Source organism: Sorex fumeus, unplaced genomic scaffold (genome assembly GCF_029834395.1).
Source record: "Sorex fumeus unplaced genomic scaffold, SorFum_2.1 ptg000028l, whole genome shotgun sequence".
NCBI classification, from domain to species: Eukaryota; Metazoa; Chordata; class Mammalia; order Eulipotyphla; family Soricidae; genus Sorex; species Sorex fumeus.
The window spans coordinates 15667098-15681765 of NW_026606085.1; the positions used below are offsets into that span (position 1 = coordinate 15667098).

Consider the following 14668-nt stretch of genomic DNA (forward strand, 5'->3'; position numbering starts at 1 on the left):
GAACGTTAGGAACGACATACCCATCCTGTGGAATTTGGTATGTCGGCAAGTGGACATGGCTATCGAAGAGATTTGAGTAGAAGTCATGGATAATCTTCTCCATTGCCGTTCTGGAGGATGTGATGGATCCATCAGGACGTCGGAGGGCATTCATCTTGGTCTTATAGTTGGCGAAGGACAGGCGGGCGTTACGAATACTTTTCCCGGCGTCTGCCGCATCTACCAGTACTTCTGCTCTTCTCTCTTTGAGGTCTTCCTTGATCGCATCTCTGCACTGCTTTGCAAGCTCGGACGTTAGCTTGCGGTTGCCTGAGGCATGCGCCAAACCACGCTGGCGAATTAGCTCAAGAGTTTTCGAAGATAGGCGACTTTTTGTGACTATCTCTCTCTTGGCGTTCCTCGCACATTCATGGAGGTGCTGAACCAGTCGATCGTATTCCTCGTCAATGTTGTCAACAATGGCATCTTCCCATGTTGCCACAATAGTACCAAAGAGTTCCCAGTTGGTGGTCATTCTGGGACTTCTCTTTTTGAACTTTGCAGCCCTTTCTCCCCGCTCTGTGAAGTAGAATTTTGCACGAAGGAGACGGTGGTCCGATCCCATTCGAAATTTTGGGACAACAGCGACATCAGTCAGGCAAAACCGTCGATTGAATATGATGTGGTCTATTTCGTTGTGGAATCGTCCACCGGGAGACTCCCATGTCCATCGTTTAGATTCTGCCTTCTGGAACTGTGAGTTACCATGAATGGTCTTGGTCGACATGATGAACTCAGACAGTCTCTCACCCTGTTCGTTCCATTCTAGGCCATGGGTCCCGATGTGAAGTTCTTCAGCTGATCTTCTCGGTCCTATCTTGGCATTAAAATCACCCACAATGATCTTGTAGAAGGTGTGGTCTTCTTTATAGAACTTCTCTAGCTCCATGTAGAACTTCTCGATTTCTCTTTCATCATAATGAGATGTTGGTGCGTAGACAACGAAGATAGAAACTGCAGGCAGTGAGCCACATCTATTCAAATGTAAACGTCTGATTCGGGTTGTTAGGCATTCGAATGAATCAATGCTCTTGGCCAAGTTTGTGTTGACAAGGACACCGACGCCTCCAACACCTCTTTTATTGCATGTTCCGAGGAACAATTCTTCTCCGGTGTCGAAAACGGCATGGTGAGATTCGTGCCTTCTTGTCTCGGTCAGACCAATGATGTCGTACTTGATCATTCGCGCTTGTACCATCAGGTCCTCGATGGATGCATCTGATGCTAGCGTACGTGCATTGAAAGTACAGACGATCATTTTTGTCTTCCTTCGTTGTGGCAGCCTAGGTCGGCCTTGAGATTTTGTCGGCCTCTCCTTTCTCATCCTTCTCAGTGCTGCCATGTCGGTGAAGCCTTCAGGGTCAGGTGAATGAGACCAGTTGTAGTTACTGGTTTTGGCATATCGAATACACAGCGGATAGCTTGCCAGGCTCTTCCGTGCGGGCGGAATACTCTCGGTAGCTTGCCAGTCTTTCCGAGAGGTATAGAGGCTTTTGGGGTGACCTCTAATCACCCTTGTAGGTGTTACCATATTTGAACCCTATCAAATATGGTACGACAATTCCAGAAGATGGGTATTTAGTGTCTTATGATGTGTCGCGCGGCCGCTTGACAATTCGATCCCTGGGTGGTTGATGGAAGCAGACAGGGCAGGGTAGGGTGGGGCTCCTGATTAGAATCCCTTTGTCACCATGACATTGGCAACTATCGCCCGATCTGCCTATTGTCTGTCATCTACAAGCTGTTCACTCGAGTCATCCTGAATAGGATTGGCAGAACACTAGATGAAGGACAACCATGCGAGCAAGCAGGGTTCCGCAAAGGATTCAGCACCATCGACCATATCCACACGGTAACCAAGCTCATTGAGGTTTCTTGGGAGTTCAAGATGCCGCTCTGCTTAACGTTCATTGATTTAAAGAAGGCCTTTGATTCTGTTGAGACGGAAGCGGTCATTGAAGCCCTAGCCAATCAGGGCATTCAAGCCCAATACATCAGGATCCTCCGTGAGCTGTATTGCGGATTCACTACCAGGATCTCACCATTCTACAAAGAAGTGATCTTTGATGTCAAGAGAGGGGTGCGGCAGGGTGATACCATTTCACCAAAACTCTTCAGTGCCACCCTCGAGAACATCATGCGACGACTGGAATGGGAAGGAATGGGAGTGAAGATAGATGGTCGGCAACTACACCACCTCCGCTTTGCTGATGACATTGTTTTAATAACACCAAACATCAGCCAAGCGGCACAAATGCTGGCCAACTTTGACCGTGAGTGTGGAAAGGTAGGACTACAGCTGAATCTTACGAAGACAATGTTTATGAGAAACAGCCTTGTTCCTGACGCCCCATTCGCTCTCAATGGAACGACCATCTCCGAATGCAACAGCTATGTGTACCTAGGTCGAGAGGTCAACATGACAAATGACCTGGCACCCGAGCTGCGCAGGAGGAAGAGAGCGGCTTGGAACGCCTTCAAGAACGTCGAAGAAATAGCTAAGAGGACGAAGAACCTCCGGCTCCGGGCACATCTCTTTGATTCCACTGTTCTTCCTGCATTAACATATGCCTCAGAGACCTGGGCCCTACGCAAACAAGATGAGAACGCTATTCAGGTCTCCCAAAGAAGAATTGAAAGAGCTATGCTTGGAATATCATGTTTCACTCAAATGAGAGAACGAATCCGGAGTTCTGACATCCGTCGACGATCAAGGATCAGGGACGCTGTCTCATTTGCCAAGGTGTCGAAAATCAGATGGGCTGGTCACGTAATGAGATTTAAAGACGACCGCTGGACTAGAGCTGTTACTGATTGGATTCCACGGGATGTCAAGAGACCGCGTGGCCGCCCACCTACCAGATGGTCAGACTTCTTTGTCAATATCATGAACGATCGGTTTGAGGCCCTCCATGTTCCCGGAGCGAAGAGATGCCATTGGGCTACACTAGCACGCGACAGGGACAAATGGAGACGTTACTGGCGCCCGCTCGAGCAAATCGACGACTAACGGGAAGTTAAGTGATTAAGTGATTAAGTGAATCCCACAACCATTACACTTTCCCACCACCATATTTCGAGTGTTTCCATCCCAAACTCCAAACCCTGTTCCCAAAGCAGAATCAAAATTATTTATTTTGTGTTGCTTGTTATGAATAATCTGCTATAAATGATAAAGAAAGTTTTCTTAGAGGAAAGTGTGTAAAGATTGTTGTTCACCCAGGAGCCATTAAGCTCTTCTGTAAGAGATTAGTAACATGTTGTTAAAAGTTGAGACTTGTGTGCATATGTACATATTTCCCCCTAAATTAGTTGCCTTCTACCTTAAACCCCTTCAAATGAGGTGCAGTATTCTTGGTATATTGGTGGTGTAAAGTACGAGATGCCCAGGAATAGATTCACTCGTGAGTGAGGCTTGTCTGAGCACGTGGAGAGTGGCTGTGAGCGTGGTGGCCATTGAGTTCTGGAGGTTTTCCTGCCCGGGCTGACTCCATTGGCATGGGGAGGGGCCTCACCCACCCACTCAGGATTGTCCTGAATGAAACAGCCTGGCGTGGGGTCTGGCAGCATGGCTATGGCATATCATTCTGTCCTCTCTTCTGAGAGATTGATTGTTGAGTCTCTGGATCATGGCTGTTAATGAGATTATATGGCACCAGAGGCAGCTTGTGGATGTGACTGCCAAGCTGCCCCCTTGAGATTCTGGGTGGGGGACGGTGTTAATAATAAAAAAGTAATTTTTTTAAAAAAATAGACAGTATGAATTTTATTTATTTAAATATAGAATAGGTATCTACTTTTTAAAATTGAGTAACAGGATGACTGAAAGAGCACATGTAGTTTTTTCCTTCACCTGGCTTTCTGTTTTATAGAGGCTAATTAGCCTGCCAGTATCTGTAACTCCTTCAGGACACACAAGGGTGGCATTTCTCATGATATTTAAATTCTGTAAACCTCCACTTTTCTGAGAAAATATAATTGTCTCAACACTTTAATACAGCTAGTATATGTTCCATTGATTTCATTGTATTTTGTTGAAAATGAAAACTTAATGGATGTATCCTCGGAAACATTGTTCTGCTTGACATTGATTCTGATATGATATGGGGATGTGTGTGTGTTTTAATATGTGTGATTTTGTAAGAGTAGAGAACTTCTATGTGCCTTGGACCCCTGAACACAGTGCATTCTGGGATTGTGTGCTTTAGAATATTGAGATGCACCGAACTAAGCCCGTGCCACAGTATTGGAGGACAGAAACACCAGTGTCAGAGAACTGACACTGTGAAGGCACTTTGCAAATGGGTCAAAACGGCCCATTGTGTTCTCTCCTGAAATTCATTCTGAGGCTCAGGCAACACACACTGTTTTTGATGCTCAGGTAAGCGTCCTTGTTGTTCATTCTTTCCTGCATTGTGTGCTGAGCAGAAATGAGCCGAGAGAATGGGAACGGGCATGTGGGGAATAGAGTCCTCTGAGCCTTCTTGGCCAGGGAGAAGACATATTCAGCAACTATGTAGAGTCCTAGCATAAAAACACACACACAAACAAACAAACTTTTCACTGTAGCATCTATTCAGAGTCAGTGAAGAGTGTTTGAAACTCCACCCATGAGAGAACAGAAGCTACAGCACTTTCCTTCCTCTTTAAAACATCATGACTAATTTGTTTCACTAATTTGGTGATATCAGTGCGAATGGGATAATTGTACATGGAGTTGAACATGTGTGTGTGTGTGTGTTACACTGATGCACAACTTTGTCTTTAAAATATCACCAAGGGAGAATTTAACACCACACATTTTCACAAAGATTCTCAGTTGCTCCACCCAATTCCCAGGGTGATCAATCCGTTTTCCCATTGCAAACTCTCAAGAGGGGTACAGAGAGGAAGAGGTAAAATCTTCAGATGTAATAAGACCTGGGAGATTCGTTTCCCTACCTGACATGTGAATGGGGGAGGACCTGGGAGATTAATTAACCACAATGACTTGTGCTCAGAAATGCACTTAGAGAGGGATCAGAACAATGGAGATGGTGACAGCAGTTACTTCAATACAGTTGCTCAGTCACTTAAGAAATGAAATCTTTTCCCTGAGTCTTACTTAAAAGGTGCTTATGGACACAGAACTGGCCCCTGTTACTTTGGGATGAGCCTAGAAAGCTCACCTTGCTCCTGGTGTATCATCTCAAATGCAGTGAGCCATCACACCTGGTTCCCATCCCAGTAGAAGCCATTCTTTGGAACAAGACAAATTGGTGAGCAAAGCTCAGATCTATCATCAACCGAAAGTCATCTGACCCATGTTATTTGATTTGACATCAATCTGACTGAATGCTTACTCCTGTAATTTTCTTGGAGCTGAATGGCTTTTGCAAAGTCCTTGATACCTGGCAATTATTATCAACAGTCTGTTACATCTCCTGCTTCCCAAGGTCTATCTTTCAGGCAAAAAGTAGGGCACTAGGTCTTATTATACACTATTTCTCCTTTTTGTACCACTAAAGATTTATACCAAAACTTTCCTTATTTGACTGACACACAAATGCATGCTATTGTGGCTCAAGCTAAATTCAACATTATTCATTTGTGTATGTATAATCATGTTTCATTGTTAGCATTTTATTGAGCTTTGATGAGGGTGGCCACATGGAGGGAAAATAGGAAGATTTATAACAAGATGCAGAAGTTTGCTAAATTTTGTGATAGCACAGGGCCGGAGCGATAGCACAGCGGGTAGGGCGTTCGCCTTACAAGCGGCCAACATGGCCGACCCGAGTTCGATTCCTCCGCCCCTCTCGGAGAGCCCGGCAAGCTACCGAGAGTATTCGATATGCCAGACACAGTAACAACAAAGTCTCCAATGGAGACGTTACTGGGCCCGCTCAAGCAAATCGACGATCAACGGGAGGGCCTTTACCTTACCTTTACATGTAAATGATGAAATAATGTATTATATGTTTATGTTAAAGTGTGCACTATCAAAAACTATGCTAACACTTGTGAATCATCTACCTTATTCAAAGAATTGAGGTGAGCACTTGAGATGAACAATTCTACCTATTGGCATGCCAGGGAAAACTTCCACATTACTAGTGGGAATGTAAAATGGCATGCCCCTTTTGAAAACAGTTATGCTTCTTATAAAGCTAAATACATAATTAACATGATACATCAATGACACTTCCGTATATGAAAGTCACTCTCCCCCAGAATGAAAATGTGTCTATGCAAGACTTGCTTATGAAGTTGCAAGGTAGTTTTATTTAGGCAAATAAAAAACCAGAGACAACGGAAACCATCATCAATTGAATAACAATCAATAACACTCCATTCCATGGGATGGCCTGTTTCTCAATGCTGAAAAGAAATTGTAGGCACACACCAGAACACGGATAAACATCAAGAGCATGTGTCCGCACTCCAGTGTGTCCACTTAATAGATGTCATTCACACAACGTGGTAGGAAAGGCCATAAACAGATAGGTGCATATAGGGGTCTATTTCCTTTCCAGACCAGTCGTGAAGTCACCCTTCCCCTCCCTCGGAGCCTGAGTCCCCTTGACTCATCCTTGGCTTCGAATTTAACCCCCTTTCCTCAACTGCAGAGTCTCTGGAGTGCTGCCATGTTCCCTCTTCTGTCTGTCTTAAGCTACTTTGCTTACCAGCCTGAAGAGAATCCATAGAGCTGGGGGGATAGTCCCCAGCACCCCAACAAATCCATTGACTCTTCACTCGTCAAACTCCCAAGAAGTTTGACCTGAGTACAGAACTACAGAAAATAAAAAGTCTTGGACAAAAATCTATGTAGTTATTTAGATTCCAAATTGAGCTTATTATTTCCTAGTTCACATAGAACTAGGAAAGTCTATACGAAAAAAAATTTAAATTTAGGCTGAGGCAGATCGTAGCTTCAGTAAGTGTCCCTTTGAATTAGTGTGATCTAAGGGCTACTACTTACCCATGATGAAATTCAGCTTCCACATCTGAGGAAAAAAATAAAAAAAACAAACAAACATGGATGGGAGCCCGTATCTGCAGTGTGACTGTGAAGGTTTAGTCAATAACATATATATATATAAAATGGTTGAAGGAAAATTCTTGGCACATAGAAATGAAAAAGAGAGCTCTTTTGTCCTTTTTAGAATGGGCTCTAAGACATAGTGAGGGCTCTGCCAACAGAGAAATTAGGCCAGCCAGGTGGAAATGGTAGAGCAAGGGAGAAGGAAAGGTTAGAGCAGGAGGGAGGAAAACAAGATTCAGATCAAAGGGGAGACATACAGTCTGGGCCTTTTAGCCAACAAAGACCATGATCCTGACTTGGAGGGATCCTCTAGGTTAGGTGATTGTGAACAATCTACCACATGTCTTTGGACGTTAGCTTTTCTGTCTGTCTAAGCGGGCAGTGGCATCCATGGCCTCGTAGCAGTGCGGTGCTACTAAAGTCACTTCTCAGGGTAGAGGCCCACCCGCTGCAGTGCCTTCCGCAGGGACGATTTCACCTCCTTATTTCTCAAGCTATAGATCATGGGGTTCAGCATGGGGGTGACCAGGTTATTCAGAACCTGAACAGTTGCATTAAGCCAGGGGTTGGGGGTGGGCTGCAGGTAGATGAGGACCACGGGCATAAACGAGAGCAGGATGGCCGTGAGGTGGGCGCTGCAGGTGGAGAAGGCACGGCGGCGGCCTTCGTTGGAGCGGATCTGCAGGATGGAGTAGACGATGCGGCTATAGGAGGCGAGGATGAGGAGGAAGCAACTGAGCGGCATGAGGCCCACGGCGATGAAGCCCACCAACTCCAGCACTGACGTGTCCGCACAGGCCAGCTTCAGCATCACGGGGATGTCGCAGAAGTAGTAGTCCACCTCGTTGGGGCCACAGTAGGGCAGCTGGAAGGTGAGCGTCGTGAGGAAGATGGCCTGGACGCAGCCGAACAGGGAGGTGCCCAGGGCCAGCACAGCACACGCCCTGTGGCTCATGATGACCGAGTAGCGCAGCGGGTAGCAGATGGCCACGAAGCGGTCGTAGGCCATGACCGTGTACAGGAAACACTCGGTGCAGCCCAGGAAGTGGTAGAAGAAGAGCTGGCACACGCAACCTGCATAGGAGATGGCGCGGCTGTTCCCCGACAGGTAGAAGAGCATCTTGGGGGAGCTCACCGAGGGGAAGAAGATGTCGAAGACGGACAGTTTGCACAGGAAGAAGTACATGGGCGTGTGGAGGCGCGGGGAGGAGACGATCGCCAGGAGGATGAGCAGATTCCCCGTGAGCGTGAAGACGTAGAAGGACAAGAACAGGGCGAAGAGCAGGGTCTGCAGGTCCTCTGTGTGCGGGATGCCCAGCAGGACAAACTCTGTCACCACCGAGCGATTCCTCATCTTTGTCAGTATGTTGAATTCAGAAAAGGAGCACGTTCTTCAGAGTATGAAAATGATGTCAAGCCAAAATATCTTCTGACGGATGCATCGTTTTTTTTTTTGTCTCAATAGTCAACAGTCAGTCGTCACAAATGGGAGCATATCTATATAAGGACATAAAGACCATGAAAATTCTTGGCTACAGTCGAAATTTGTGTTTTGGACAATGTTGTATGGTCACTGAAGTCTAGCTTTTCCGTGGATTACAATTTAAATCTCCAGAGACTCAGGATGTAGCTCAGGGGTAGGGTGTGTCCTTACCTGTATGAGGCCCTGGGTTCAAAGACATAAAATTAAAAACCCTACACAAACGACAAAAATTACTTATCTATGACTTCCTAAAAGCAAAAAGAAAATGAAATACTATAAAGAGGAGACAAGACTTGGAGTAGAAAATCTCAAAATATGACTTTTCTGCTTTTTCCCTTTTTAAAAATGCTTCTGAACTAGGTAAGGGCCATAAGACAAAACTGTAGTGGTTTCTTTGGAGGCAGAAACTCTGTCATAGACTATCCAAGTGTTGGAACATTATATGACTGGAACCCAATCATGAACAACTTTGTAACTGTGTATCTCACTGTGATTCAATTTTAAAAATAGATTAATTAAAAGTTTAGACTATCCAAGGGTAGTAATCTCAATTCTTTATTTTTTAATTTTTTTCTATTTTTTTATTTTATTTTATTTATTTTTTATTAGTGGATCACCGTGAGGTACATTACAGAGTTATGAACTTTCGTGCTTGTGTTCTAGTCACACAATGATTGAGTACCCATCCCTCCACCAGTGCCCATTCTCCACCACCAATAATCCTAGTATCCCTCCACCACCTCCACCCTACCCCCCACCCCCTGTCCTCACTTCACCCCGCCTTTGTGGCAGGGCATTCCCTTTTGTTCTCTTTCTCCTTTTGGGTGTTGTGGTCTGCACTAGAGGTATTGAGTGGCCATAGTGAGTAGTCTTAATTCTAAATGATGTCACTAGTATCCTGGGAAAAACACCATTTTCTGGAAAGAGAATCCTCAAGTAGAGGAGAGAGAAAGAGAGAAATGTGGAAGGTAAGATAGGGTATTTGTATTTCTGGAAACGGGAACTGGACCGCATAGTAACAGAAGGGCACACCCTTAAATTCATCATGTGTAGAATGTATTAAAGAAAATATCACTGAACTCTACTTTGCAGGGTGCATTTGAGGGACAAACTAAAAAAGATAAAAAGATCTAGACTCGAATCTGAGCAGGAGGCTAAGAAGCAGAGCAGAAGGAAGCTGAGAAGTGTATGAGTACTCTGCAATCTCACCGTGTCGTGGAAACAAGCATTGTAGTGCAATGTTCTCCACGGAACAGACTCCTGGCCGCTCCTTTTTGCATTTTGTCCTTAAAGATATCTCATCTTAACCTCAACTTGAAATCCCTTCTCCTGTGGCCACAAAGAGCTTCGGGCTTCTCTGGCCCTTCCCTGTGACCAGGTAGCATGACTAATTTGCCTTTCCAAGCAAATTCTCTGAGGAACCAGTTAGCCTCTTGATTCCCAGGAAAGAGAATTCTCTGAGTGCTGAAACTACGATTGGGCCTTAGTTGTTCAGGGCATCATCAAGGGCAAAAGGTAGAGAAATGAGAGAAAAAAAAGTTGAACACTTACATTATCCATAGGGTGGGGAAAGAATTTCGCACCAGTGTAGTGAGATGACCCACGTCACAGTATCTGGCACCTGGGAGTGCAGAGTGCACAGGTGTGGAGTGTGAGATCAGTATTTCCCACAAGAAAGTGGCTGGAGTAGCAGCCATCTCTGTAGCAGCCATCTGGGCATCTGTTCCCCACTGTCTCTCCCTTCAGTTCCTTGGACATTTCTCAGGATTTCTAGGTTGGATGTAGCTCTGAGAGGAGAGAGACCAATACTAACCAAACTTATGCCCTGCAAAATAATAAGAGCCTGTTTGAAATGGGACCTAAATTCCTTTCAAATTGTTTTGCTTAGATAATGGACTCCAATCCCTGACCTCGAGGCTTCAGGTGTAGTATGCATTACAGGCTTGTTTTTGTAGTAGAATCTTCATTTCAGTCATGCCAAGATTCACGGGCTATGTAGGTACCTAGAAGGAACATCAGTGTTTAAGGTTGAATTGTAAAAATAACAGCCTTTTAGTAAATTTGAAAGGAGAGAGAGAGAGAGTTAGTGGGAATGTGCCTGGCATGGAGGCAGGGGATGGGAAGGAGCAGGGATGGGGGAAGGGATACTGGTAACATTGGTGATGGAGAATGGACATTGGTGGAAGGAGGGTATTCGAACATTGTTTGACTTAAATGCAATTATGAAAGTTTGTAAGTCTGTAGCTGTATCTCACAGTGAATCATTAAAAATAAGTAAATAAATAAATAAATAAATAAATCAGAGAAATCAGACCCAGTAGCCCGCATCTCTTGTGTACTTGAGCTGGGTCACTGTGAAATCCCATGGAACTCCCTACCGGATTGTTACTAATTCCGATGTGTTCACTTGCAGTCTGGAGGAATTATCATTTTAATGAGCTATTCTTGCATTTCCTTATTTTTATCCTGTAAACTTGTGCTCACCTGATGCTTATAACTCCCGCCACCCAAACACACACACACATATACACATACACTCAGTATTAAGAAAACGGACTTTGAAATCCAGAGTTCAGTTATTTTTCTCTAAAATAGTGAAGGGCGTATCCTACCCAAGGCTTCTAACTGCAGGATTGTCTCCACTGTGGCCTCTGCCTCTCAGCAGAGGGCTGGGAACAGAGTGCAGGTCCTCTCTCTCCATCAGGGCTCAAAGCCTTCCCAGCCTCCTCCTTTGGTTTTGAACAAGTCCTCCAGACAACCTTCCTCCTCTAATGGTCTTTTTCTAACTATTGTCTGAGTAATTTAGGCCACTTGATTGTAGCTCCAGAGAGGGAAACAAATCTCTTAAGATCATATTATATTTGAGCCCCAGAGCCTCTGAGAAAACAGAGGAGGAGCCCCCAGAGGTGTAGCCTGGAGGATGCATTGCATCATGTGCACCTCTAACAACAAACTGAGTTTGCCTGATTCAATTTAGGGCTCCACTTCCCTTTACTGGAGGATCCATGGAGCAGGAAGCACCCCCTCCACTGAGCAAAGAGGTGTGCAATGGAAAATTTTAAGGCCCAAAAAGAGTGAGACAAAGGCAATGGTAAAATTAAAAAAAAATTCTTCATCTTCCCTTAGAGCAGGGTTGGAGAACATCCGGCCTGCTGGCCATAAAAGGTCTGCAAAAAATGGGGTCTGACCTTGGTACATGTTTCTCACTGACTGCTCTGCCCTGTCTGTATCTATAGCCTAACAGTGTTATAAATATCCAGATATTCCTGGGAAGAAACAAGGTTCCCAACATTTCCATGGAAGAAAGCCGGCCTGAGAAGCTTTAGCCTACAGATAATGCTGGCGACACCTGTTGGAGATCCCAGATTGGATTAAATTTCTGCTTTTTTAGAGGTCACAGAGATAGCTTCAGTGGTGAAGTACATGCATAGTGTGTGGGTTCTGGATTTGCTTCCCCAGCCTCATGCTTCCTGGCACCTCTGGGTATAGGCAGGGTGACCCTGGTGCGCTATTGTCCCTTTCCTGGGCACTGCTATGGGTGTTATCTCTATAAAAGTTTTTCTGCTTTTGAGAGCAGCTGACATTGCAGCTAGGTTAGGGATTAGGAGTTGGCCCGAACAACTCCACTTAGGAATGTTCCTATTTCTAATGCTTTGTTTAGAAATTAAAACCTATTCCTTTATTAACAAATACTAGAGTTTTTGGGTAGGCAGGACCTCATGTGGGGGTGGGGATGCTCAGGGCTTCCTCCTGGCTCTGCACTCTGGGGTCACTCCTGATCTCTAAAACTGTGTACTTGCATTCAAGAATAAATAAGAAGTGCTTCGAAACTTTTTGGTTGTTGACAAAATTTAATGACTTGAGAAGGAGGCGTTCACAATTTATCAAGCATCTGCCAAGTCATCCACAGAAGGATCTCAGGACCAATATTACAACTGATGGTATTATTGTTATGCAAGAGTTGTAGTTAAAGAGGTTAATAAAAGAATGCTGAACATGTACTGCTTTTTCATGTGTACATTTCTTACGGAGGGGAAGTAAACATCAGGAAAATTACCAAGAGCCTGCTTGGGAATTGAAATTCTATTATCTGGGATGTTGCAGTGACTAACTGTTATGAAGGCTGCAGTCAGGGTGGATCTGGACAATATTCATTTACAAACTAGAAAAATGAATGTCAAAGCAGGGGAAGTTGAACTGAGCATGAAAATGTGTATGTGGGTTTGCAACACAGATTTTTAAGGTTTGACTTGATTTATTAAAGAAGAGTAAATAACTCAGGTTTTCAGTAAGTTAAGGTGGGAATAAGACTTTCATACAGACCAGGTGAAAGAGCTAAAAAAATAACATCATTCGGTTGATTTTTGCTCTTTTTCATGGGATTGACAAAAGGACATGGCCACACTGATGGAAGATGATATTTGCGTTATGATTGAGGGTTTTATCAACTGCATGAAAGAAAAGTGGAAAAGTGATAATGACATTAGTGGGTCCGTACAACCAGGGTGTCCTTAGAATTCCTTCTAATCTCAGTGATTAGAAGGAATGAGAAAGAGAAAACTGCAAAGGCCAATGAAATAAGAAATAATAATAAAATCCTATGAAATTAGGAAAAATGTTGACATAGGATGTAATGATATATATATGCATATATATATATATATATATATATAGCATTTGAAGCAACTATATTAGCAAGTGACTTTGAGCTAATAAGGAAGACTTCTACTATTTCTGTTCACAAGAATATTTTTTTCTCTTGAATTTTCTTCAGAGCAACATTGACATCCTTGTTCCGTAGGCTGTAGATCAGGGGGTTCAACATGGGCACTACTATAGTATAAAACACGGAGGACACTTTGCCTTGGTCCGTGGAGCTCACAGATGATGGCTGCAGGTACATGAAGGCCGCAGAACCATAGAAGATAGTGACCGCCATCACGTGGGAGCTGCAGGTGCTGAAGGCTTTGGACCGGCCCTCTGTGGAGCGAATGCGGAGGATGCTGGCAATGATGAACACATAGGACGCAAGGATGGTCAGGCTCGGGGCAAGGATATTAATTGAGCTAAAGATTAGAATGAGGAGTTCATTGACATAGGTACTAGAGCAAGAGAGCCTCAGAAGAGAAATAAGATCACAGAAGTAATTATTGATCACATCAAACTTACAGAAACGAATTCTCAGCAGGCAGCCTGTATGAACAAAGGCACACACCACACCTATGGTGTACACTCCCAGTATCAGGGAGAAACATGCCTGGTAGGACATGATGACATTGTAGAGCAAGGGGCTGCAGATGGCAACATAGCGATCATATGCCATGGCAGCTAGCATGTAACACTCTGAGATAGCAAAGACAAGGAAGAAATAGAGCTGAGTTATGCACTCTGGATAGGAGATGATGTTCTTCTCAGCGACAAAATTCACCAGCATTTTGGGGGTGATGACCGTGGAATGGCAGAGGTCAATGAAGGACAAGCTGCTGAGGAAATAGTACATGGGCGTGTGAAGGTTAGAACTGAGGCTTATGAGGATGATCATGCCCAGGTTCCCCACTACAGTGACCACATAGATTCCGAGGAAGAGGAAGAGGAGTGGTAGTTGGAGCTCTGGCTGGTCTGTCAGCCCCGCAAGGATGAACTTAGTGACCATGGAATCATTTCCTGTAGGCATTTTCTCTGGATGTTTCTGAGGGAAGAGACGAAATAATGAGTGTTGATGCCTCATTGTCATTGCCTCTTCAGAGTAGGGCACACATTATTGTGATTCATGCTCAGGTATCTCTTGCGGTAGCTATACACTGGGAAGGATTATTAGTAGCACACGTATGTTTAAATTTGGAAGAAATTTCCAAGCAGTTTTCATAATGACTGAGTCATCAGACATTCCCACAGTTTTGTAAGTCTGGGATCTACATGCATTCTGCACACAATGCATACGTGGCTTTTGTGAACTAAGAACAAATCAAGCTCCTTGTCTATTTATTCTAGGCAGTTTTTGTAGTTTAAATAGCTACAGATATATTGGCACAGATAGCAACGGCAATAAAGAATCTCACTGGAGCTAATTCCTTAGATTACCGATTATGGAAAAACCAAAAACATATCTGGCCGCTGAATAT

The 14668-nt window shown here is 44.3% G+C and overlaps 2 protein-coding genes across 2 annotated transcripts; both read right to left on the reverse strand.

The window, feature by feature from the left end:
• Window positions 1-7484: 7484 nt before the first annotated feature.
• Window positions 7485-8417, reverse strand: LOC130024190 (olfactory receptor 149-like). Its single transcript, XM_056114827.1, has one exon. It carries the CDS (start codon window positions 8415-8417, stop codon window positions 7485-7487), a length of 933 nt encoding a protein of 310 aa, XP_055970802.1.
• A 4867-nt stretch (window positions 8418-13284) lies between these two features.
• On the reverse strand, window positions 13285-14220 carry LOC130024320 (olfactory receptor 8G1-like). Its single transcript, XM_056115037.1, has one exon. The coding sequence runs from the start codon at window positions 14218-14220 to the stop codon at window positions 13285-13287; it is 936 nt and encodes a 311-aa protein (XP_055971012.1).
• Window positions 14221-14668: the final 448 nt, after the last annotated feature.